The following is a 25,970-nucleotide window of genomic DNA, read 5'->3' on the forward strand; positions in this document are numbered from 1 at the left end:
TAATTGCTGTGTAGACATATCCCCAGATGCGAAATATTCCTCACGAATTGTCTCAGATGGGAGCATCCACATCAGTGGTGACTGTGAGACAACATGAGGTCCAAATAGGAGTCAACTAATCATTGTGCAGTTACAAGATGAGAAAGAACCAGAGCAATGTAGCTGTTAAAAGCAGTGAAGAAGGTAAGTGTACAAAGTACAGGTCTTAATTATGTAAAATAGAAAAAAGGCCCATAACTTACTATTAAGTGCGCATTAGGGTTTATAAAGCAGTCACTGAACATTTCCTTAATATTCGTAATCAGTTGTATGCCACTTACATACAACTTGGCCATAACCTGGAAAAACTCTGGGTCAGTGTCTCATGAGTACACTGTATCATGTTTTCAGAAGAATTTATATAGTCCTAAGTGCTGGACAGTTCCGACTTTTTCAGTACATGTTGGGCTTCTGTTAGTAGTTAGGGATTGACGTAGGAAGGTAAGAGTCTATTGTTGGCTTCAGTATATTCCATCCTATTCATCAGCTCCTAACCTCCTCTTATTTGCTGCATTAAGTGCAATGTCCAACATGCTAACTGTTGTTCTTTATAGGTAAAATGCATCTTCCACTTCCAGACCTGAAGAAGAGCTCTGTGTAAGCTGGAAAGCGTGTCTCTCCCACCCACAGAAGTTGGTCCAATAAAGATATTCCCTCCCCCACCTTGTGTCTCTCCCACTTTAGATTGACAGTGTGGAGCAATGGCAATGTGCATCTCCACAGGCATTTCAGAACCTTTTTGAGTGTGAGCTCTTTTAAAAACATGCTTCTGTACACAGTTTCTACAGTATTTCCCTTGCGTGAACACCTCTGCTGTGCCACATTGACTGACTGTGATATTTTTCCATATTTCAGCTCCCAATGAAAATGCTCAGATTTGATTCTTTTCTTGTTAGCAGCTAAAGAGTTTGAACGGCTGTTTCTGGGGTGGGACAAGAAATTCTTCGGAGCAGAAATAGTGACAAGTGGCGCACGCATCATTCCTCATAAGCTCCAGCAGTGCTATCTGATGTTTTGCAGTATGATAATTTTTCTCTGGTAATTCTTCTCTTCATCAGTCTGCCCTCCAACCCAAGTGAGCTAGCATTGTAACTCTGAGAACACTGATTGCTCAGACTTGGACTAGAGTAGACTTGTCAGACACCCACCTCTCTGAAGGTGATAGTTCTGTCAGACAATTCTGAGGTGTCAGACAATTCTGCTGTGTTACTGGTAGATGAACCCAGAGATAGCAGTGATCTTTATCAAGCGGAGCTAGATATTGTTTCTACAGCTGAGCAAAAGCAGTCAGATCCCTCAGAGACTGAAGAAGCTTCATTCACCAGCCCAGAGCAGAACACACAAGTTGGAGCACATACAAGTTATCCCAAGGCAATATCCTATACTGATCACCCATGTCTTGAATAGCGCAATTGGTTAGTCTCTAAGGTGCCACAAGTACTCCTTTTCTATTTGCGAATACAGATTAACACGGCTGGTTCTCTGAAGCTTATATAGAGGAGTCATAAAAAAGAACAGGGCATGGCAAGAAGTATGGATTCAGAGGATGATGAGGAAAACCATGATGAGGAGGACGAGGAAGCGGGGAAGACTGACCAAACTTGTCTTTTCGAAGATGTGACACAGAGCAGTGGTCGCAAACCACACACCACCACAAAAGACGTTGTTAAAGTAGAAAAGGAGCAGTTAAAATTGTGTCAACTCCCGGAAAAGAGAATTGCCAAAAGTTAGAGCACTTATTTAAAAAATAAATGGAGACAGATGCCTGAATAGCCATGTGTAAGGAGCAGCATATAGAATGCTGTGTTTAGTTTTTCTTAAACTCTCCATTACTCCTGAAAGAGATGCTAACTTCCCTAATGAAACATCCCAGCTGCGTATGTTGTGAAGACTGCAGGAGAAAACTTTGCTGCTGTCACAGGACCAAAAACATATTCAGGAGTCTGCACCTTTAGGCTATGGTAAGCATGAACCTGACCATACTTCTCCTGTTAGTAGCCAGCCATGACCTTGAAAAATGTGTACACCTATGACATTTCCACCCTTTTAGAAAGTAGGACAAAATGTGACCAAAACTACAAATAAAGCCTACTAAATGTGGACATTGCAGACCAAGGAAGAAAGGAATATCCTGCCATCATGAGTCTAAATTCCTTTATCATCTGGTTGCTGGCTATGGAAACTTGCAAGATGCTCTTTGGTAAACTATAAAATAATTTTTAAAAAATTAACAAGCTTTGCCAAGTAGAAATGCTCTTAGCCAGAGTTGCATGCAGTGCAACTGCCAGACTATTATATTATTAAGCACACTGGAAATAATAGCTTTTGACTGATGATTCTTTGCATTTGACACTGTCTTAAGAGTGTGCAAAATATGATGCACTTCTGGATTTGAAATTTCATTTTCAGTTTTCGGTGGCTTAATATTGTTCATTCATATGTGAGTGTAAAACATTGTGCATCTCAGCATTTCTGTTTATATGCACCCAGTACATTATTGTTCATGCACCCTTGACAAATTGTATTTGAATAAGTAATAAAGCATGTCCCTAACCTTCACGGAATTTGTCAGATCATTTTGTCAGGCAATCCAAGTACTATCACATTGATGTTGCAGGAAAACAGTGAAATGTTCAAAGTACTGTGTTCCTAGTGCATAATCTGTGCAAGGTGCTGTCTGTAGCTGTCAGGCCAAGTTGTACATAAGCAATTACTAGTCATTAGTTCATTTATATAATATTGCTCTGGACTGTGCGTTGGCACTGCAGTCACATCTTGCTAGTGAAACCCATGCCTAGCTACTGTCTCGCACAGTTTGCAATGCTGAACGAGTTACCCAATGGTTTGAGAAAGAAAATAGTTGGCAAATCAATACTTTATGATCAGTCCAAGGTCTTTTCAGTACTTTTGCAAGGGTACACATCTTTGAAACAACCCATTGGCATATGGGCTAAGGAAATGCTCATTATGGCGTAATGACTACAGCTGGATAGGAATTTTTCAATTAATATTTTTTTCATCTGAAAATGCCATTTTGTCAGAACTAAAAGTGTTCACTAGAAAGGGTCAGTTTGACTAATTTCCTGTTTCACAAAATTTTTGAAAAAAGTTTAAAAATTGTCAAATATTACATTTTGACATTTTCAAAGGAAAAGCTCAATTTTGGGCGATCAGAACAACTTTTAATTTTGAAATTTATGTTATTTATGATTTTTAAATTTTTTTAAAAAATGAAAGGTCAAAATTGAAATAAAATGTTTCAAAAATCTCAAAACAAAATGTTTTGATTGACCTGATCTGAAATTTTGGGGGTATTTTCAGTTCATAAAAATTTTCACAATTTTGATATTTCTCCCTGATTCAGGACTGGAAAGTGTTTTGAAATTTGGAATTCTTGTGGGATGAAAAGAGTTTCCCATCCAGTTCTAATAATGACATCATCTTGTAACCATCATGGCTACAGAGATGAATTTCAATTATCCTATGGTTAGGGACAGTCCTAAGCTCTTTGGTATGACAAAATCCATGTAATAGTCCTGCAGTGAATGTTAAACTGGCCACAATGCAAGACTCTAGGAGATATGGTTATAACCAGACTGTAAATAATTGTCCTTTACCAGGCGGCTCAGAGAATTTATTTTTGCAGCACACTAAGAAATACCAGACTAATGTTATGTAACCATCACTGACGTTCTGATGAAGTTATCTCTCTCTGAGTAGAATTTATTTTTTGGAGCAGAAAGCCTTACAGGTGCTCAAGTGGTTGGAACCATTTATGCATTATCAGCAATTATTCCGTGGCACTCCTTGGGGATGTTTAGTGCAGATGGAATGTATCAGTGTGTTGCTTCTTTGTAATTCTTTGCAGAGCTTAATGTACCATGTAGTCAATGTTTCAAATGTAAGTAAACTAATACTGTACTCATCTTTTACATGTGGGATTTCGTGGCATTTAAGATTACCTTGCTCTGGCAAATTCTGACCCATTTCAACCCGTTAGAGGAGGTCACAATATCATGCCTACTTCTGAACAGCCACCTGGCATTGCTATTTTCCACAAGGTATAATTGCCTAAGGCATTTCCCAATGTGCAGTGCATCGAAAGTACACTCTTGCCACTAGGTTACCAATTCAGAAGAGCTATTGAATGGTAGTGCATGACTATCCTGTTGTTCCATGTGGAATACACACCATCTAGTGCATCACTTCATGTAGCTCAAATATCAGAATCAGGTTTGCTGAGAACTTTCAGCCTGATAACCCAGCTCATGTTAAAGTTAAAAAAGCCAACTCTTTTACTTATTGCAGTGTGTTGAAAACAGGAGCATCTGAGGCCTGATCCAAAGCCCACTGATGTTAGTGGAAAGACATTGATTGACTTGAAGGAGCTTTAGATCAAGCCTCTGGTGTACATACACACCTCCTTCTCTCCCAACTCAGTAGAGTTGGACCTATGGAAAATTAAGAGCAGATATCAGTGGTGAACAGTGATTATTCTGTCTTCCCTATAAATACAATATGGTTCTATATTACAGAGTATGGAATGTAAATAGTCTGTAACTTTGCATCACTTGAAAAACATGAATCAGTTCTTAGTGATATCAGTGCAAAACTATAGTACTTTTACCTACCATAAACTGGTAAACCCTGTATGCCCCTGTATGTGTTGTTTGAGCACAAATGTCCTAATACTTCATTTATCACATTTTTTGGTTGCTTGCTGTCATAAACAACTCTACGTTGACCATACCAGTTAGGCTTCATATTAAATTACTTAAGATATATTGATTTTCTCCCATTTTCTCACAGACACTCCTTGTTTCATGTAAAAAGCTTGCTTAAATGTCACATGAGCTTCTCTTATTACTATTCTATTAGTATCTGTATTATTTTAATGCTGAGAAACTCCAGTCAGGGATTTGGGCCCCATTGTGCTCAGCACACTACACACAAATAACAAAGATGGTCCCTGACAAAAAGCTTACAGTCTAGGCTTACAGTCTAAGCTTATATGACGAGAGATGACAGGTGGTACAAGAAACAGACACAGGGGAACACGAGGTAACAGTCAAATTATGCAGTGAACAGAGGAGAAACAAACAGAGGAAGTTTGCCTAGGGGGAGAGCCCACACAGGGTTTTGCCTTTCAGGCTTCTGCAAGCCGTACATACATCATCTAAGGAGATTTTTTGTTACATTACAAGGTGGGAAATATGGATAGAGAGGGATTGTCGTGACCTGCTTGGGATGTGCCATGTTTATCTTTCTCCTGGAGGATAGAAATGACTTTGCAGACTACGTGGCTCTGGGAAGAAGGATAAAAGAGTTTGGGGAGCAAGTGATGTTCTTGTCCATCCTCTCCGTTGAAGGAAAAGGCCCAGATAGAGACAGTCGAATTGTGGAAGTAAATGTGTGGTTATGCAAGTGGTGTCGGCAAGAGAGCTTTGGCTTCTTTGACAATGAGCTGATGTTCCAGGAAAGCAGATTACAGCGCTGGGATGGGCTCCATTATCAACTATTGGGAAGAGCATCTCTGGTCCACCTGATCAGGAGAGCTTTAAACTAGGTTCTATGGAGAATGGTGACAAAAATCTGGCCAATGCACATCCAGGCTCAAGTAACGAAGACAAGGGGAAGGGGCTAATTTCTGGAGAAGGGTCTAGAAATCACAACTGCATTAAGAAAAGCAACAGGACAGTCTGTAAAAAAATATCTTCGATGCCTATATACAAATGCCAGGAGAACTGAAAACCATGGTATATGAAGAAAATTATGACTTAATTGGCATCACAGAGACCTGGTGGGACAACTCCCATGATTGGAGTAATGGGATCAGTGATCACATATCAGTAATGTGTGGGTTATCACCGGAGATGCTGTAGAGAGAAGGATACTTAGAGCAGCATTTCCAGAAGTGTCCTTGGAGGGTCAGGAAGGCCTAACCAGGGGGACATGGAAGGTGTATGCATTGGATGTGGGGACAACTTCCTTTTCCTGAAGGGGGCTCAGTTTTCAAAAGTTTGGGAAAAGCTACCTGAGAAACAACCATTACTTGCCTTCCATAGGTGGTGCCTTTCTTGCTAGAAATCAGGACATAACCATTAAAACAATCTCACACCTGTGCATTATTCCTGATGGTCCATTTCTAAGAGAATTTGAAGAGGTGGCAAATGCTTGTGTCTTCATGATATTTCCTGCCCCTTATTTAGGGTAGATTTTGCCACCCTTACTCAAACTGAATAATCCCTTACTCCGCAAGTAGTCCCACTGAACAAAATGGGGCTGCTCTTGGAATAAAACACAGCTCAGTGTGAGGAAGGATGGAAGAATATAATATCTGTTGCTCTGACAATATTCTAACTCTGATTATCATGCACATTTGCTAGATTTGTGGTTTCCTCATTAGTCTAACCTGGTCAATAAGTATTTCTGAAATAAGCACAGGGACCTTGGTGCTGCAGCACTGAACCAGTTGAATGATGTTAATCACGATGATCTGTCAACTGTTACAGCCACAAAGACCTACACGGTGTCATGGAACTATTTGATGTGCAGTTATTTTGCTATACTTTCAGCTACATTAGGGATTCAGAAAGTTAGGACCCAGAAACACTGAATAGCCATAGCATTGAACAAACCAAGCAGTGGTACGTATATAATGTGATTCTTTTATCTTTTTGCAGAGACCTAGCTAGTAGAAAACTTAGCAGGCAGAGAAAGAGTGAATCGAGTGAACAACAGCAAAATTATTACTGAATGAAAACTCACATAAGAGTGCTTGACAGTTGCAATTACCTTTGGCCTGCAGCCGGCTGTGAGACTGGCAGATAGCAGCTGGTCTTCTGGTCAGACAGTGCCCTTAGGCATGTAGTTTGGCCAGACAGAAATGTTCTGGAACACCTCCAAAGTGTATCTGACAATCTTGCCGTTTCATGTCTGCTGATATCGGAAAACGTTTGGTGACTTACTGCTTTTTCTTCTACAAAGCAAACGGGAGACTGTCATGACTGCATGAATGAGTGGTCATGTGACACCCCATGAACGTGACAACCAAAACGTGGGTTTAGCATACCAAACTTCGGGTTGGGCTTGGGATGAGTTCACAGATTCCTTGATGGACGCTGGCTTAATTCCTTTGTGATGCTGGTAGCTACCCGCGTTCAACTCCTTCTTAGTATCTTTTAAATAATGATAAGCATGATCATAGTGAGTAAGACTACAAGTGAGGGTAGCACATTTTCTACCCAACCCCGCCATCACTGGTATGATTAAGAGTCGTGCATTTACAGAACAACCTACTCAACCTTTTTGATGTCTCTCTCCTGAAAATATAAAACATGTCTAAAGTAGCAAAAAACATGAGTTCCACTGGTGGAGATCATGCAGGGCCCATTCTAAAATGAGTTAGCAGGTGCTATTCAATATTACAGCAGTTACTGGCCTTGTCCCAGCCCATTTATGTAACCGTTAAATGGGTGGAGCCCATCATGTTGCTTTTTGTGGACAGCAAAAAGTGTATTGCTAGCACATGACCTTTGATCTCTAAGTAGGAAGACTTGTGGACCAGGGATAAAGTCACCTGATCCTATCTTTCAGAACTATACCCTTGCAGGTGACTGCATGTTACCATATTTCTGTGTCAACCAGTCTCCCTTTTACACAAAACAAGCCCTCTTTATGGCCTATGCCAGCCACTCCACACACCATCGGTGCGCAGCCATATTTAGGCTCGCAGTACAACACTGATGTCTCATAGATGCCGTTTCAAAGGGTCAATCTCCCTTAACATGCACTTATCCCACCGTTACAGTTGCCCCATTCAGTTTATGGACAGTGCAGCGTGACACAGAATTTGGGCCGGACGTTTGAAATGTGTATATTAAGGAGCGAAATATGGGTGATAAGTGACAGGGCAGTGGAGTTAAAGAGAGTAAAAAGGATGAGGACTACAATGGTGGAGGCAGATGGAGAAAAATGGAGACGAGAACCAGAGAAAGATACAGACCAGGGGGAGAGGACCAGCCTCAGAAATGGAGAGGTGCTTCAGAGGAGAACGTTAGTCCCAGCAGATCATCACTGCGCGGTCCAACGCTGAGAGTGCCAGAGAGCCGAAGGGGGCTTGGAAACAGATTTTTTTAATGTCTAATACGTTTCCCTTTTAGTTAGAAAACCATCCACTTTTTGCATTTTCAGTATTTTTTCTTAGACAAGGAACCAGGGGAGGGGGATCTGTGTGTATTTTATTACATAACTATTTTTGTGAGGATGCTATTTGCATTTGGGGCATTTGCAACTCTATTGACGTTTAGAAGAATTTTGGTGGTTGAGGGTTGAGTTTTTTATTATTATTTTTTTATTTCCCTAGCCCTGGTTCAAATTTAAGCATCAACCTATCTCAACTTCATCAATGTATTTATTTGTATTTTTTCCTTCATCATATATAGGCCAGATTGTGATTTTCTGGTTCACACTGGGGAGCAGTTACTCCTCTCCCCACCGTAATCCCATTGGTTTCATGTGAGTAACTGCTCATCAGTCTGAATGAGGGGTTTACTACAGACCCAAAGTTATTTTAATATGGATTTTTACAGTGTAGCATAACCTTATTTAACTCTCATCTTTCAACTGGAGAGAGCATGTCTCTCAATGTGTGCTGAAATCTAGGCCTTTCTTTTGTGACAGATGTTGGCAGTGCCGTTTCTGCAGCGTATTTACTGGAGTTCTCATGTGCTGAAGTGTTTTTTTTATATTCTCTTTTTTGTTTTTTTGTCAGCAGATACTTCTTTGATTCCAGCAAATTTTCTTGTCCCTTCAGCTCTGCAGGGAGCTCCGACTCACTCTGCATTTCAAATTGATTGGCTCCAAGTTTAAAAGATTCCTGTGGTTTAACACAGAAAGCATGTAATGGGTGTTTGGAAACTGAAAGACAACTTGGAATCGTTTTTCTGAACTAAAGTCTTATTCTTTTTTCCTTTTTGTCAATGTGTAGGTCTCGCATGACTTTGCAATCAACTTTAATGAAGACAACCCAGAATGTGCAGGTAACACTCGCATTAAGGAAAGCAGATTGCTGTACTTCTGCCATATGCAAAGTGGCGAGTAATTTTGGGAGCTTCAGCTTGCAGTGTCCAACATGAGATGCCTGGTTTTTAGAAAGTGCTTAGCATCTACACTCTGAAAAGCGGATTGTTTTTAAAGTGTGTCAAGTTGGACACCCAGTAACTGAGGCTCCCAAAATCACAGGACACTTTTTGAAAACTGAGTTTCCAGTGTTTCCTTATTTTTGCCTAGATCCTCAGCTATGGTTAAGGGAAATACTGCACAGCTCAGGATGATGGAAGATGCAAAGGCAGTCTTTGCACTCCCTTGATCCAGGGCCATGTGTGTGCACAGCCAGTCCCCTGACATAATTTGACTGTTGTAAATCACACCGGCTGCATATGGTGTCAAGGGCTCAGAACAGCAGCTGTGGATCACTGTGGCATAAGACATTCCTGACCATATCCCCTTTCCCTTAGTTACTCTAGTGATGCAGCACAACTTGGTCTCAACACAATGCAGAATTTGGGCCTTTGATTTCTAGCTAATAGCTGAAATTTATTATTGCTAAGCATCAGTAATTAAAGGATAAAATTGTTGATTAGATTTTGATAAATGTGTTGTAGTTATAAGTGATGGGCAGTAATGATTGCAGCTTTTACACCAATATGTAGTGACATAACTTACTGCTTACTTTGTACAAAGTATTGGAGAGAGAGCACACTAGAGATTTAGAATATTTTCTTTTTATCAGCAGAGGTGGGAGTATTGAGGGATACCATGAGAACACATAAGAATGGCCATTCTGGGTCACACCAGTGGTCCATGTAGCTCAGTATCCTGGCCGGTGAAAAGCAAAGGGACGGGAGAGACATTCCATAGTTGTGGTTTGAACTTACCATTGGCTTGTTTATTTTGTTAGTTTTTTGTTATTCGTTTTACTTTGTCATGTTCTGTATTTAGGACTCAGTCATCTAATCAATTAACATTTAGAATGCAAGGATATTTAAGACTGAGAGGCATAGGAAGACATGGTGCAGCATGGGAATGTCTGAGGGAGAATTTTAAAAAAACCACACTCAAAAAAAAAAATCTCAATTGGGCTTATTAAATATAGCTTAGTGGATTATACTCTGATCTCGGGTTTAGAACATGTGGGTTCTAGTCCTACTTAGCCACCAGCCTGCTGGGTGACCTTGGGCAAATCCCTTCACTGCTCTCTGTCCCACTTTCCCTATCTATAATACAAAGATATAATGATGCTTATCTCCTTTGTAAAGCACATTGAGATCTACTAATGGAAATTGCTATAGAAGATCTAGGTATTATTATTATTATTCTTCAGTTCTACTTGGTACCATTAAAAATAATGTCCAGTTGGATGAAAGTGAGAGAGAGATCACAGAGCATCCAGTTTAATCATTTGTCGCAACTCTCCATTGCCTGCCACTGACTCTTGATTAATTCCTGAACCAATTATTCTGTGATCTCTCTTTCAGCTTCCTTAAACACCCTAGATTTTAATTGTCAGAACCCCAATATATTCTGTAACAAGCGGGTGCTCCTGGGGGCGGGGGGAAGGTGAAATAAAGAGTGTAAGGGCCCCACTTTTCCCCATATAATTTATTTTATACTTACAAAAATCATAGGAAACACAGCTAGTGTGATAACAAGTTCTTGCCGAATGCTTCTTGGTGCAGACCAATACATTGATGACTCCTGTAGTGAAAAAGCATTCTTTTGATTCGTTTAGAAGTAAAAAATGAAATCCCATTTTGTATGTGAATAGCAAACTGTCACTGGTCACTAGGGAACACTGACATCAGGATAAAAGTGAGTGCCATTCTATTCTGAATAGTGACTGAGTAAAGATCGCATATCCTTACTCAGAAAATCAGCAGCTAAAATAATTTTTATTGTTTTTTACACCTACTAGCTTAAAAGTGCTAACACAGCTAAGAAAGTAGGAACGGGATTATTTTCTTAGTTGTACATGAGCAGAATTTCTTACTAAGTTCCAATCATTTATACCCTTGCAAACCCATTAAAACCACTGAAAACTCTTAAGGATGCACAGCTGTATCAGAGAGCACCATTTGGCCTGCAGAACCTTTATTATTGGTTGTCTTGCATGAGATGGAAGGAAACCCAGCTTGATTCTTTGAGTGCACAGTGAGTTTGCAGGCAAGCAGTTAAAAAAAAAGTTATTTGTAAACTGAGCGCATTTGATATGGAAATAGTTGGGGGTGAACAATAAATATTGAACCCCGTGATGCCATTTTTTACGGAGTCACTTTTTAGAGGAGAAACAAGCTTTCAACACTCTAGATATTTAAATTCAATTATTTTTGTGCATGCTCACATACTATTTATTATTTGAGAAAGAAAGATAACTGAGAGATTGTAGAGCCTGCAATCTGAGCAATAATCTTTGCTTTCTTTGTGTGTAGATATACACACACTCTCTTTGCATTTTAATAGCATACTTTATCCAAGGAACTCAAAGTGTATAACAAACCTTTATGAATTACACTGTGAAGTAAGTTGTATGTAAGCTAATAGGGCAGTCTGGAAAACAAAGGGATGTCCAAGGATGACAAACAATCCAAGAGGTAATAAACTTTAAGCTAAAAGAGGCATTTTATTATAATATGACAGGAGAGTAAATATTTTCTGATGGGTATTCATAGAATCATAGAATATCAGGGTTGGAAGGGACCTCAGGAGGTCATCTAGTCCAACCCCCTGCTCAAAGCAGGACCTATCCCCAATCAAACCATCCCAGCCAAGCCTGACCTTAAAAACTTCTAAGGAAGGAGAGTCTACCACCTCCCTAGGTAACGCATTCCAGTGTTTCACCACCCTCCTAGTGAAAAAGTTTTTCCTAATATCCAACCTAAACCTCCCCCACTGCAACTTGAGACCATTACTCCTTGTCCTGTCCTCTTCTACCACTGAGAATAGTCTAGAACCATCCTCTCTGGAACCACCTCTCAGGTAGTTGAAAGCAGCTATTAAATCCCCCCTCATTCTTCTCTTCTGCAGACTAAACAATCCCAGTTCCCTCAGCCTCTCCTCATAAGTCATGTGTTCCAGACCCCTAATCATTTTTGTTGCCCTTCGCTGGACTCTCTCCAATTTATCCACATCCTTCTTGTAGTGTGGGGCCCAAAACTGGACACAGTACTCCAGATGAGGCCTCACCAATGTCGAATAGAGGGGAATGATCACGTCCCTCGATCTGCTCGCTATGCCCCTACTTATACATCCCAAAATGCCATTGGCCTTCTTGGCAACAAGGGCACACTGCTGACTCATATCCAGCTTCTCGTCCACTGTAACCCCTAGGTCCTTTTCCCCAGAACTGCTGCCTAGCCATTCGGTCCCTAGTCTGTAGCTGTGCATTGGGTTCTTCCGTCCTAAGTGCAGGACCCTGCACTTATCCTTATTGAACCTCATCAGATTTCTTTTGGCCCAATCCTCCAATTTGTCTAGGTCCCTCTGTATCCTATCTCTGCCCTCCAGCGTATCTACCACTCCTCCCAGTTTAGTATCATCCGCAAATTTTCTGAGAGTGCAATCCACACCATCCTCCAGATCATTTATGAAGATATTGAACAAAACCGGCCCCAGGACCGACCCCTGGGGCACGCCACTTGACACCGGCTGCCAACTAGACATGGAGCCATTGATCACTACCCGTTGAGCCCGACAATCTAGCCAACTTTCTACCCACCTTATAGTGCATTCATCCAGCCCATACTTCTTTAACTTGCTGACAAGAATACTATGGGAGACCGTGTCAAAAGCTTTGCTAAAGTCAAGAAACAATACATCCATTGCTTTCCCTTCATCCACAGAACCAGTAATCTCATCATAGAAGGCGATTAGATTAGTCAGGCATGACCTACCCTTGGTGAATCCATGCTGACTGTTCCTGATCACTTTCCTCTCATGTAAGTGCTTCAGGATTGATTCCTTGAGGACCTGCTCCATGATTTTTCTGGGGACTGAGGTGAGGCTGACTGGCCTGTAGTTCCCAGGATCCTCCTTCTTCCCTTTTTTAAAGATTGGCACTACATTAGCCTTTTTCCAGTCATCCGGGACTTCCCCCGTTCACCACGAGTTTTCAAAGATAATGGCCAATGGCTCTGCAATCACATCCGCCAATTCCTTTAGCAATTGCTTGAGGATATATGCAAAAAAAGGTATATTTGGTATATAATATGTTCCCCTTTCCTGGTTCAGAGAAACCTTTTGAAATATACCAGACTACATGGGATAGGATTTATTTTTGTGTATTTAATATCTTTTTATTAATAAATATAATATACGCACAAACTTTGTTTTGTGTTTTTATCTTAATAAAGTTTGCAGGCCTTAGTGGAAGAGACAATAGGTATATCAGGACCAGATTCTCATCGAGTTTAAAACTGGGTGTTAAGCAAAGGGACCCCCCAGACAAAGGACTTCTGCCCTGCTATGTGATGTCCTATCTAATTTAACCTCTCTGGAGTTACTGGTGAAAAGTTTGTAACATATAATAGTAGGCTTACAATCTAACCAGTAATCACAGCTAGAGTTAAAGAGCATTCTTTTAACTTGTAGTGTTGTAAGTGGCAGGGAAAAATAAGCTCGGTAGGTACATAACTGTCTAAAGATCAAGATGTTCTAATCTCCATAGTATTTGTATAATGTAATTCCAGCCTCCTTTGATTTGTTAGGGTTGTTTATTGGGTCACTTTCCACAAGTTCCATTGAGAGTTCCTCTTCAGAACAAGATCAGTTTAGGATCTTAGTGAAATAATGACACTGTTCAGCCTCCTTCTTCAAAGTTCTTCGGTCCTTCACTTTCTTACTAACCCTCTAGCCTTGTGCAGTGGGAGTTCTAAATTTTGGAATTACTGCACTTTGCACTAACATGCCAGGAAATTCCTGTTCTCAAGGAAAAGGAGCTGAAAATACCAATACCTGAGCTCCAATCTTTACCCGGTGTCTGCAAATACAATTTACCTTGACCTGCCTAAGTTCCCACTTCCCAGAGATGAAAGAAGGGTGACACAATGTCCAAAAATGGCTCCTCCTTCATCAAGACCTCGTGACTGAAGTACATTTTGCTGTAGATAGCAAAGTGCTTTTCTGTTTCCTTTTAGCTTGTACACTTTTTGCTCAGATTGAGATTTAATTTGTGAGAACCATTAGTCAAATTAACCCTGAAAAAAATATTTTTCATAACACCAGGGAAATGTTCAGGTTTCTTGGCAAATGTATTAACAAAGAGGGAGCCTGCTGATAGCTCCTTTGATGAAGCAGAAGTAAAGCTTTCTCTAATAAGAGAGAGAACTGTCAAAGGGGTATCATCTTTTCATCACTAAAGTCTATATTCCTTAAGTATGAACATTCACTGGTGCCCAAGTGATCACTTAGCGTCTATGCTGAAGATGATGAGTCTAATGCATTTGCAAATTGTGCATGTTAACTTTAACAAACTACAGCTAATCCCTGCAAAATGTATACTAAGTGCTGTTAGTAAGGAGAAGAGCAGGGTAATGAATTATATATTACAAAACAGCTACAGGAGGTCAGGGCAGCTGGACACAGCTTCTTTGAAACAATCGTGCAAATTCACAACTGTACAGAATAAATTGACTGAAGCAGTTTATTCCTCGTGTTAGAATTGCACAAATCATTTAAAAATTGATCAAGAGTCTTTAACTTGCAACTTAAACATGGTACCAGATATGTGCTCCTTGTAACTTTCCTTCTTAACTTCCTCTGCTTGCTCATTTTTATATAAGGGATACAAGGAGTCGTTGAAGCGTATCAGAGCTGCCTTCCTAAGCTACAGCTTTATGGGCCGACAAACATTGCTCCCATCATCCAGAAGGTGGCTAAGTCAGCCTCGGAGGAGACTAACACCAAGGAGGCATCGGTAAGAATAGCAGCAAACTGCAAGCTATGCTAGGACCTATTTGTCTTACTATATATTGGATCTTTGCTAGGCAGTCATGATCTGGGTCATTTTGATATATATGAATAATTTCTCAATGCTGCTATATCTTAGCAGCCTCCATAAATGTCTTCACATAAGACAAATAGAATCAGTGTCACACAGGGCCTGTACTTGACATTTTCTCTGATAAATATTCCCAAGCTCATTCTAAAACCTGTTTTTTTCCGAATCCAATATAATATAAATTGTGGCTTGATGTCATATCAGGAAAGATTGGACCTGATCCTCAGCAGGGGTAAGCTGATGTAGTTCCCCGGAGGTCAAATGGCTACTATTGGAGGTATGTCTATTTACATCAGCAGGGATCGGACCCAGGAGTCTCAAAACCTTTCTGTGACTAGCTCACATAACTGCGTGAGATGCTTAGATGGGAGGTGCTATAGACATGCACAATGTTGTTATCACTGTTTTAAACATGGATTAATAATCACACAGGAGAGGCCAAATGATATGCTCAGGGCCCACAGCGAGTTGGTAGTGATAACTGTGCCAGACCCTGACACAATGATCCTTGTGAGCTTACTCCAGACTTTCATGACAAACATCCCACAGAAAAGACACAGAGCTCCATTCATTGATGGAGCACTCAAATGTAAATCCCTGCTTGCCCACCGTTCCTACTAATCGTCTGTCATTTTTATACAGTGTGGGGCATTTTCTTCATATTACCTGCCATTTTTTTCTGTTTTCACATTCCGTCTTCACCATATTACAGCATGATTTCTGCCAAACCACTTGACAGCCAGTAGATCATTGATGCGATTGCACGAGATGCTTAGATACTAGAGTGATGGGCTCTACAAATGATTAGGAGGCACAGACTTTATTTAGAACTTACTGATTTGTAAGAACAAAAGAGCCATTTTGGAATGAAGCATTAGGGGTTGGCCCTAAATACATTGGTCTTAGGAGACAAAGGGTTAAAAAAGATGGCCACATCACAGAGCCCATACTGGAAGCTCCTTTGTTTCCCTGGAATCATATTCAACTATGGCGGTAGAACTTTGTTTGCTTTTCCCATCATGAAGTGTTCTGTTGCTTTTAACAGTAGTAAGAAAGGTCTGCACCTCTCCATTTATGAGAAGACCCATGACAGTTTCTTTCAGCTGAAAGACCTAAGTACAGAATTTATTTTAAATGTGATTGAAATGCGTTGTAGTTATTCTCCCTCTGCCCAGCAGGACTGAAAATGAGGGAGGGAAAATGTGTTAGCACTGTGAAGCCTCATCTACAATTGGCTCTGAAAAATGTGCAGGAATAGCATTGATGTTGGAGTCAGAGATCAAAGAAATTCTTGCCTGTCTCTGAGGGGAAGAGGACTGCACTGTATATCATACCAGAACAGATCTGTACAATGGCATCATTGTCATCACCACAGCTAGGGCTTTCCCAGAGTTTTCTTCTTCTGTCTGGTATATCGCTGCAGTGGTGTTCTCCACGCAACACTGTTTTAAATAGAGTGGTTTAATGCAGAGGAAGATGAATGAATTATGGCATAGTATAGTCCTTAGGGGCTAGACGACTTAAAAGAATCCACTTAGGGTGACCAGATAGCAACTGTGAAAAATTGGGACACTTTTTTTTTTTCGAAGGGGAGGGGGCGATATAGTTGCATACATAAGACACAGTCCCTAATATCAGGACAATCTCAATATTATTGGGACATCTGGTCACCCTAAATCCACCGGACAGAGTCCATCCAGTCCCAGGACATTACACTGGGAGTCTGAAGACCTGGGTTCTCTTCTCAGTTCTCTCACTGAATTAGAGTGTTACATTAAGCAAGTTACTTCACCTCTCTGTATTTCGGTGTCCTCATCTACAAAATGAGGATATTAACCCTTAACCACCTTTTGTTAAGGGGCTCTGGATGAAAAAATAAATAGCATAATAAATAGATGTGTAATAAATAGTATTATAATTATATTTTATTCTATTTTCATTTAAAATGTAACTATAATCACTGCTCCATAGTTGAGATGTCCAGGTTGGGAAGATGGCTGCTGACCAAAATATAGAACACTGTGGGCTGTATTTCGCACATTGGGCAAGGAAAGAAAAAACACATTTATTTTACTTTGCAGCATGATTCTTCAGGAAAAAAAATCTCTGTGTGTTTTGGTTTTCACACACGAGAATCAGTGAATGTGTGTGTGTGTGTGTGTGTGTGTGTGTGTGTGTACATTTTATATATGGATAATATTACAGCTCAATTTTAACTGTATAGTGTTTCTCTGCTTTGTTCCCCCACACACCGTGACTCAGTTCTACTACTCCCTGTACAGGAATCAGTTTCCTTGTAAAGTAAATGTATAAAGTGCACTCCAGCTGCCTCGCTGTCCAGAAAGGCCCAAGTGAGAGTCACTCTTCCTCATTTATCAAATGAATATCTCGTATCCCATTTCATCTAGTTCAGTGTAACTCAGAGTAGGGAAAGGAACTGAAATGCACCAAAATGCTTAGTCTCTTTTAGAAACCTGAGAATGACTAAACCTCTCCTCCAGGTTTGACAGTGGATTTGGAAAAGTTCCTCATTCTCTCTCCACTCCCAAGTCATATTTCCTCTCCTGGAGGATCCCCTGTCATGCTCCTGGACAAACTAGGAACCCTCCCCATGCATTATTCCTCCCCTGAGTGCCAAGAGATGGTAAGCCAGCCTCCACTGGGCAGAAAGCTGCACTCTCCCTTCCTGCCTGACAGCAATGTTGGCTCCCTAAACAGAGCTGTTGTGATCTCCATTACAGTTCTTCCCCAGCTTCCGATGCTGGAATGCAGCACCTTTCTTTGTCTCTCTTCTCTTTCCATTGGTTCTCAGCAAAAGAGTGTAGTCAGAAACTATCAGCAGAGGAAAGTGAGTCACGTAGGGATCACAACCCAAGGCGGGAGCCAGACCAGTCAAGACTCCAAGCAAAAGTCCTGACACCTGCCATGCTCCTAGCAGCCAGGAATCCACCATTCTCCTCAACATAGTATTCCTCTTGGCTTTCCCCTGGAAATTAGCCAACCCCAGTTAAAAAACACCAAGATAATCTAGGGGTCACCCCAATGGAAGTTGATTCCTATGGGATGCAGTCTACCGCTGAGAACATTTCTTTTTTAAAAACAGACTTTGTCCAAAGCCATGGTTTATGGTTGCCATAAATGTGCATTAGAAAAAGGGAGGAAGCTTAAAGTAAAGGTTTATATAACCAATGACATTTTCCCCTGCTCTTCTCTCCGTTCCCAACCTGCAGCAATATTTCATCTTGCTGATTCTGACAGACGGCGTGATCACAGACATGGCTGACACCCGGGAGGCCATCGTTCATGCTTCCCACCTGCCTATGTCAGTCATCATCGTTGGGGTTGGAAACGCTGATTTCAGCGACATGCAGATGCTAGATGGCGACGACGGGATTTTGAGGTCCCCCAAAGGCGAGCCTGTTCTTCGAGACATCGTCCAGTTTGTGCCATTTAGGAACTTCAAACACGTAAGACGGATTTTCAGTCTGTTCAGTTATGAGGCTGCGTTTCAGAGGCTGCTCTTACCTTAGATTGAAACAAGAACTCAAGTGCGCCAGTCCCAGCAAAATGGCAGCGTTTTGTTTTGAAAATGAAATGGAATAAAGCTAAGATGCAGGAGAGAGAAGGAAAAAAAGAGAGGGGAGAATAACTATATTTCAATGGGACATTGAGGTGTCTCCTGTTTGGTTACAATTTGAGCCCTCGGTTCTGTATTTCTCAGTTTTTCTCCTCTCATTTGTATATGTCCTGATTTATTTTAAGCCTCCGTTTTTCTTCCTTCTCTGTTTGGCTCTTGTCCCTGAGCCCTATAGTATCCCCAGATTGGTCATTTCCACATAGAGGCTGGAATCACTGTGAATTTGAGCTCACCCGGTTTACACCAGATTGTTTCCTTGTCAGAATTCAGCCTCCTAAACCAGCAGACGCAGGACCATCGGTGGGGAGGGCCAGTGATTCCTTGTTGCCTCCCCCACAACCCCCACTCCATCTCCCCAAACTCTGTGTAAGCATGGCACCTTGAATCCACTGCCAGCCACTATTCCCCAGAATGCACCCTTAGGGGGTGCAGTGGGTGGGAAGAGATACATTATGAAAAGGGTAAAGTGGACCAGCTTTAACTTACCTGTTAAAACTGAAGGGGGAACATGGCAATGGAGTGCAGCCATGCCGTGGCCCTGCACACTCCCATCTCCAGTCACCATCTCCTACATGGTAGCACCTGAAACTCTCGGCATCAGCCCTGACTTTCTTCTGGGTCAGGGAAACTTAGGCACCATGTCACAGAAGCAACTCTCCCACATACAATGAGGCTTCACAGGATCCCATTTTCTTCCTTGTCAGAACGGAGGGTATATTTTGTGTGTGTGTGTGTGTGCGCACGCGTGAGCCAACTTTCTCTTATCTGTCTTCAACTGTCTCTCCCCTTTCCCTCTTCTGTTCTTTCTCCTGCCTCATTTCTCTCCCTTTCCCTCTTCTTTCTCTGTCTCTCCCCTTTTTCCTTCCGACTTTAGTAAAGCTGCTTCCTGTCTTTTAGCAGCAAGGAGCCTTGGAACCATATTTTCACTATTTAATTCTGACTAGTTCTTTCCACTGTACTGTATCCTATTAACTGAATTTCTTTTTCTTTGTGGAATAGACCTTTCCATGCAGCTCCTATGTACTAGTGAACCACAGTCCTGGATTTATCTCCACCAAAGGTTATGTTGATTTTAGGATTGTTGAGGGCCTATTACATCTGTGGGTTGTTCTGTGTCTTCAAATACGTGTCTCTTGCTTACATTTTGTTGCTCTCTGCTTTTTTTATTACCACAAGGAGATTCTCAGTTCATCTTCTCCTCTCCCAAATCTCATTTTGCCACATTTTAATGAGAAACACACCTCCCTCCTATATCCATAAGGTCCCATTGCGACGTTCACCCCAATCTCACCGAATAACCTGGTTTCTCTTGCCTCTCCAGCTTTAGTTTGGGGTAAACTTAGATTCTGGGAGGCGGATCCTCAGCCAGTGTAAACTGTCATAGTTCCACTGAAGTCGTCAGCTGATGATCTTCCCCTGAAGGTGTAGTTGTATCCATTACTTCTCAGCAGTGCTACTACCCCAGCTATGAAATAGAAGCTTTAACAAGGTGCGATCGTGACCTGCTCCTAATTAAAAATTCCCCTCTACGGCTAATCACAGTGTGCAGCTTTTCACATGAGGTGCAGTGTATTGTGAAAGCATTGAAAGGTGAGTTATTGGAGTTGGTACTAGACCTACTTTTAGTTAGCTGAAAATATGTTTCCATGAGGAACTCGCAAAGCCAGCTTCTTTTTCTGTTTTTAGTGCCATATTGTAACTTTAGGACAGAGCTGAAATCATCCTTGATTGATGCTGACCATTGCAGTTCTTTCTGGACACTGAATATATCATGCTGCTGCTAACTTGTGAGCGAGTCTGTGATCTTAATTGCTAATTGTGGGAAATCACAAGTATCTATGGTCTTTAGTAGTTTTAGGTTAACTTTCAGAAATTTGAAAGGGTAGCAATCTTGGAAAGTTATTTCACTCATTAAAAGAAGAGAAACTTGGTCTCTCTCTCTTTCTCTCTAGATATACACAATATTCTCTCCTTATCAGAAATACCCATGTAACTTATAAAGCATGGTATTCAGTCTCTTTTTATTGAGATCTTGAGTGTCTCAACTTAACACTTTAAGGTGCACAGATACCAGTGTAATGGGTGCAAAATAAATGCTTGTTATGATAACTACCTCTTGATGAATCTCTTTATTACAGGAAGTACCCAAGATAATGTTTCTATTAGCAAGGTGAGGTTCCTTACCTGCCTACATTTGGACAATACTAGCCTAACTGAAAATCTACCTCATGAGTCTAATATTAGAATAACTTGTTGGATCACTATAATTACAGGAGAAAGAGGTGAAGTCTGGAAGGGAGAGTCAGTAAAAAAGAGCGTATAAAATCGATCCCTTGGGGAGGTCTTGATTCAGAAATGCACTTAAGCATATTCATAACTTTCAGCACATAAGTAGTCTCATTTAAGTGATTGGGATTACTCACAAGCTTAAAGTTAAGCATGTGCTTAAGTGCTTTGCTGGATCAGGATTTCTCAAGGAAGTGAGTATTGTCCTTTGCTAGTGTTCACAGTCATTTTAATACCAACAATATAATTTCATTATGAAGGCCGAGTGTTATGAGGTGCTAAGCTATTCCTGCATGTTGTCACTTAGCACCTTCAAGGATAAGATTTTTATATTTGTAAATTCTTCAGCGCAGGGACCTTGCCTTCTAGACTAGTCTCTCAAGGGTAATGCACACTTTTGATGCTGTAGAAAGAATTATAATAGGGGTGGTTCTTAGCAAATCCTAGAATCACGGGGCTTTGATAACAGCCAGGTACTCACTACAGTTAAAAACAATTGTCCACAAGTATTGTGCATCTTTACTAGATTCCACATTTAGCCTGACTGCTACGGGGTAACATGAAAATAGAGAGAAAAAATGTTTTCTGGACTGAACTGAATTTCTGTCCTCCAAATTATCATCATCCAAATATTTGTGTGTCATTATCTAACAAAAGCAGAACAGTGATGCCCATGAACAATTGCCAAAATGTATAAGAATATGAAAATCTCGTAACGAATGGCATTCTGCGATGGAGATTTTAAGCATTGAATTTTTCAGCCTTTTGGACTCATGATAGATGCACCATGCACAAATCTGATGCAGCCTGTGGATCATTTTCCATTTTCCGTTGTGTTTAATCATAAAGCCTAACAACTGTGACTTAATAACACATATCACGGAAGAGTGTGCAAAGCCAAGCCCCTACCTCTGCAAGGAGCAATGTTTTGTACTATGCTTTGTAATTAAAGATTAGGCATGGTGAGCCTCTAGAACTGAATCAAAGTCATTTGTAATATATACCAATTATCATCAGGGGGAAGTATTTTCCCACTGCTGGCTGAATTGATTGTTGTGTATTAACCATCAATTGAGAAGTATTCATCTTGAGTTGTTTGTTGCTACAGTGCTGTTCAAGCATATCATTAAATGCAGGAAAAATGTTATAGGGAAAATTAATTTCTCATCTGTGTTAAACTCCTATGAAGAATAACTCTTATTTGTTATCGTTGATGCAGTGCCATTGCAGTGCATGTGCTTTCCAGACCAAAGACATAAATAAGGTGTTATTCTCATTTACACAAATGCCTCTTTACACCACTTTGGCCTTAAAGTGGGTGCACGTTGCCAGAGCAAGGAGAATCATGATCCATACACTGAGAAACTTACCAGCTAGCGCCCCAATTCTGGAATGAGATCCACTAGAATGGACTCCTGCATCCAGGCTTGCCCCACTGAAGTGAATGGGGCTCTGTAATGTGAACCCACAGTATAGGGTGTCAAGGTTCCTTCCCCACTCTGAACTCTAGGGTACAGATGTGGGGACCTGCATGAAAGACCCCCTAAGCTTATTCTTACCAGCTTAGGTTAAAAACTTCCTCAAGGTACAAACTTTGCCTTGTCCTTGAACCCTATGCTGCTACCACCAAGCATGTTAAACAAAGAACAGGGAAAGAGCCCACTTGGAGACATCTTCCCCCCAAAATATCCCCCCAAGCCCTACACCCCCTTTCCTGGGGAAGGCTTGATAAAAATCCTCACCAATTTGCATAGGTGAACACAGACCCAAACCCTTGGATCTTAAGAACAATGAAAAAGCAATCAGGTTCTTAAAAGAAGAATTTTAATGAAAGAAAAAGTAAAAGAATCACCTCTGTAAGATGAGGATGGTAAATACCTTACAGGGTAATCAGATTCAAAACATAGAGAATCCCTCGAGGCAAAACCTTAAATTACAAAAAGACACAAAAACAGGAATATACATTCCATTCAGCACAGCTTATTTTCTCAGCCATTAAACAAAAGAAAATCTAATGCATTTCTAGCTCAATTACTTACTAACTTAACAGAAGTTCTGAAGGGCATTCCTGACCTGGTCCTGGCAAAAGCATCACACAGACAGACAGACCCTTTGTTTTCCACTCCCCCACCTCCAGCTTTGAAAGTAACTTGTCTCCTCATTGGTCATTTTGGTCAGGTGCCAGCGAGGTTATCCTAGCTTCTTAACCCTTTACAGGTGAAAGGGTTTTGCCTCTGGCCAGGAGGGATTTTATAGTTCTGTATACAGAAAGGTGGTTACCCTTCCTTTTATATTTATGACATAGGGTCCATTTACAGAACTGATTCTTTCGTTAAATAAAACTGGATCTGACACTAGCAGAGAGAAGAGGTGATGATGTGGTGGGGTAGGAGTATTGGTATTTAATGATTTTCAGAAGTATTGAATGCCAGTCCCCACCCCACACTGAAGTCAATAGGGGCTGCTTTGAAAACTGAGCCATGCAAAGTCCTGTGGATTCTTGGTTTTGCATTGTACATGTTTTGTTCATTCTTTTACCTTTCTGTTCTTTGTATGAGTCTATTTGTGTTAATTTAGCCTGGCCGTGGCGGTCAGTGTCGTAACAGCTCTTGTGTATTTGGGGTGGAATTTTCCAAAATTCTCAGCCCTGGCCTAAATTTGCTGCTCTTCCACTAAAGTCAATAGGTGTTTTCTATTGATTTCAGTGGGAGCAGAGTTAGGCCATTGCTGAACAGTTGTGAAAATTCCACATTTGTCCTTCAAAAGGGATTAATACTGAAGGGCTTTGTAACTTCTTATACCTGGAAAAAATATATATACGTGTGCTGTCACCAGAAGGGTTTGTTTTGCCTTCTCTGTTTGTTTACGCAGAAGTGTCTCATGCATTTGAACTCTTGACTGTCTCTGCAGATTTCAGTTCAAATGTCATAATGTGAAGCTATTTCCCTTTTATATGTTTACTGTTTTAATTTTTGGTGCATTACCAGTAAAGTACAAGAACTCAAAATGCAGATATTAATTTTGCTTCCTCTAATTTATGCCTGTATTTCCTCATTATTTATATACTTTGTTACTGTTAGGGGGCTTATTCCTTCACCCACTTACTTCCCTGGTTCTTCTCGCATGAACAGAGAGCAACAATACCCGAAGTCCAAAGGTGCAAACAATTCGATGTTTATTGGGGTGAACTTCCAGCAAGCATGATTCCAGTTTCCTTCCTTAGTATCCTCCTTCCCAGCTCTGACACCACAGAGCCTTACACCTGTGTCCCTGTTCCCATTTCTCCCTTTAACCAAACAGGATTCCAGTTTCCTTACTCCCATTCCCTGTTCCCATTTCCCCCTTTAGCAAAACATGGTTCCAATTTCCTTACCCTCATTCCCTGTTCCCATTTCCCCCTTTAGCCAAACATGGTTCCAATTTCCTTACCCTCATTCCCTGTTCCCATTTCCCCCTTTAGCAAAACATGGTTCCAATTTCTCCACCCCCATACCCTGTTCCCATCTCTCCCTCACACACACCCACCCCCTCCCACCAAGGCCCACTCACTTCCTCATTGACTACAGATTATATAGTAAAACTTCAGTTCTGCTTAGCTATACCTTAACCAATCATTTTCCTGAAATTTAACTAACCAATCCTAACATATTGTAACATGATTATGTAACCAATTATATCCCACCACCTTAATTAGTTTACACCCAGCAAAATTAATTATACAGCAGACAGGAACAATCACAGAACCAGACAGAGATTATACAGACAAACAATAGCAAAGTGGGAACTATAATGACAAAACAATACAGAAGTGAGGATTTCACATCCCAGTATTGATAAGTGAGTTCTTGCCAGACAGGATGCTGTTTCCTTTTACATTTTCTAGGCACTTCCCTTTCTCTGGAGGTGATAGGCATTATCAGGACAGGATTGTATTCCTAACAGCCCAATAGCACCTTCTTTCAATGTGACTAGTTTGGAATGTGAGGATGTGACCTGTCGCTTCCTAGCTTATGGCTGCCTCTGCTGCTTAGCCAAAGGCCTTAGCCTAAGCACAGGGCCTCAGACTGTCACAGTAAGAGAAGGACCTTACACCGGCAGACAGTGATTTTTATTCTCTTTTGTACCTCTATAACTAGCCAAGTGATAAGAATACACCTAAATTCTTAGAGTATAGGCCTTTACAGACAGGCCTGAATATCTATATCCTAACAGTTACTATTAAATTAATCTAAATTAACTGCATTTTTTCTGTACCTTTGGATTGGCATGTTTATAAATATAAGTAAATGCACAGTATACTTCCTATATGAATCAAATTCTAAATATGTGGTGGGATAAGCATTTGAACCAATGACAGAGAGGAGGAGAATAAATCAGGGGCTGTAATTTGTTCATTTCCGACAGTGCAGCTTATACCGTGAACCTAAAATATTATCTAGAAAGAGTGACGAGGGGAGAATCTATTAGCCAAAGAAAATAAGTTAAATATCCAAGGGCTACAGCCTTTGAATACTCCCTTGCAAGAGTCGCCTTGCTTAAGAAGAAAGAGTCAGGCACCTGTGCTTTGCTATTGCTGTCAGTTCAGTAATGCTTGTACCTGATTTAGAGCCCACTCCAGTTCTGTTCAAATCCATGGGAGCCTTTATGATGACATTAATGGGCGTTGGATCAGGCCCCTTAATTAGCATTCCTTGTCAAAACTAGAGGAGGACTGGAAATAGGCATATTGAAAAGCAGGGCAGGGTTGGCCCCTTAATGCGTGGGTAGACCAGTGGGACTCTGTTTGGGCACAAGGGTCTGCCCTCCGGCTCTAATGTCAGGATCGGGGCCTTGGTTTGTCAACTTAATAACAACCCCACAATATGCACGGATATTTCCTCTGCTGTCAGCCAGGATGTTTCAAGATGTCGTCCTTGGCAAAATCCTACTGTATTTACAATAAGGAATTGCGAT

At 40.9% G+C, this 25,970-nt stretch overlaps 1 protein-coding gene across 2 annotated transcripts in view; it reads left to right on the forward strand.

Moving 5' to 3' along the window:
* The window catches only part of CPNE4 (copine 4), a 321,822-nt gene that overhangs the window by 294,439 nt on the left and 1,413 nt on the right, over nt 1-25,970 (forward strand). For both annotated transcript variants that reach the window (XM_074945561.1, XM_074945562.1), the window contains 3 exons: nt 9,029-9,080; nt 14,877-15,010; nt 18,325-18,561. In XM_074945561.1, the coding sequence (XP_074801662.1) occupies nt 9,029-9,080; nt 14,877-15,010; nt 18,325-18,561 (423 nt within the window). The remainder of the gene's footprint in view (nt 1-9,028; nt 9,081-14,876; nt 15,011-18,324; nt 18,562-25,970) is intronic.

This window comes from Natator depressus, chromosome 2 (assembly GCF_965152275.1).
Source record: "Natator depressus isolate rNatDep1 chromosome 2, rNatDep2.hap1, whole genome shotgun sequence".
NCBI classification, from domain to species: domain Eukaryota; kingdom Metazoa; phylum Chordata; order Testudines; family Cheloniidae; genus Natator; species Natator depressus.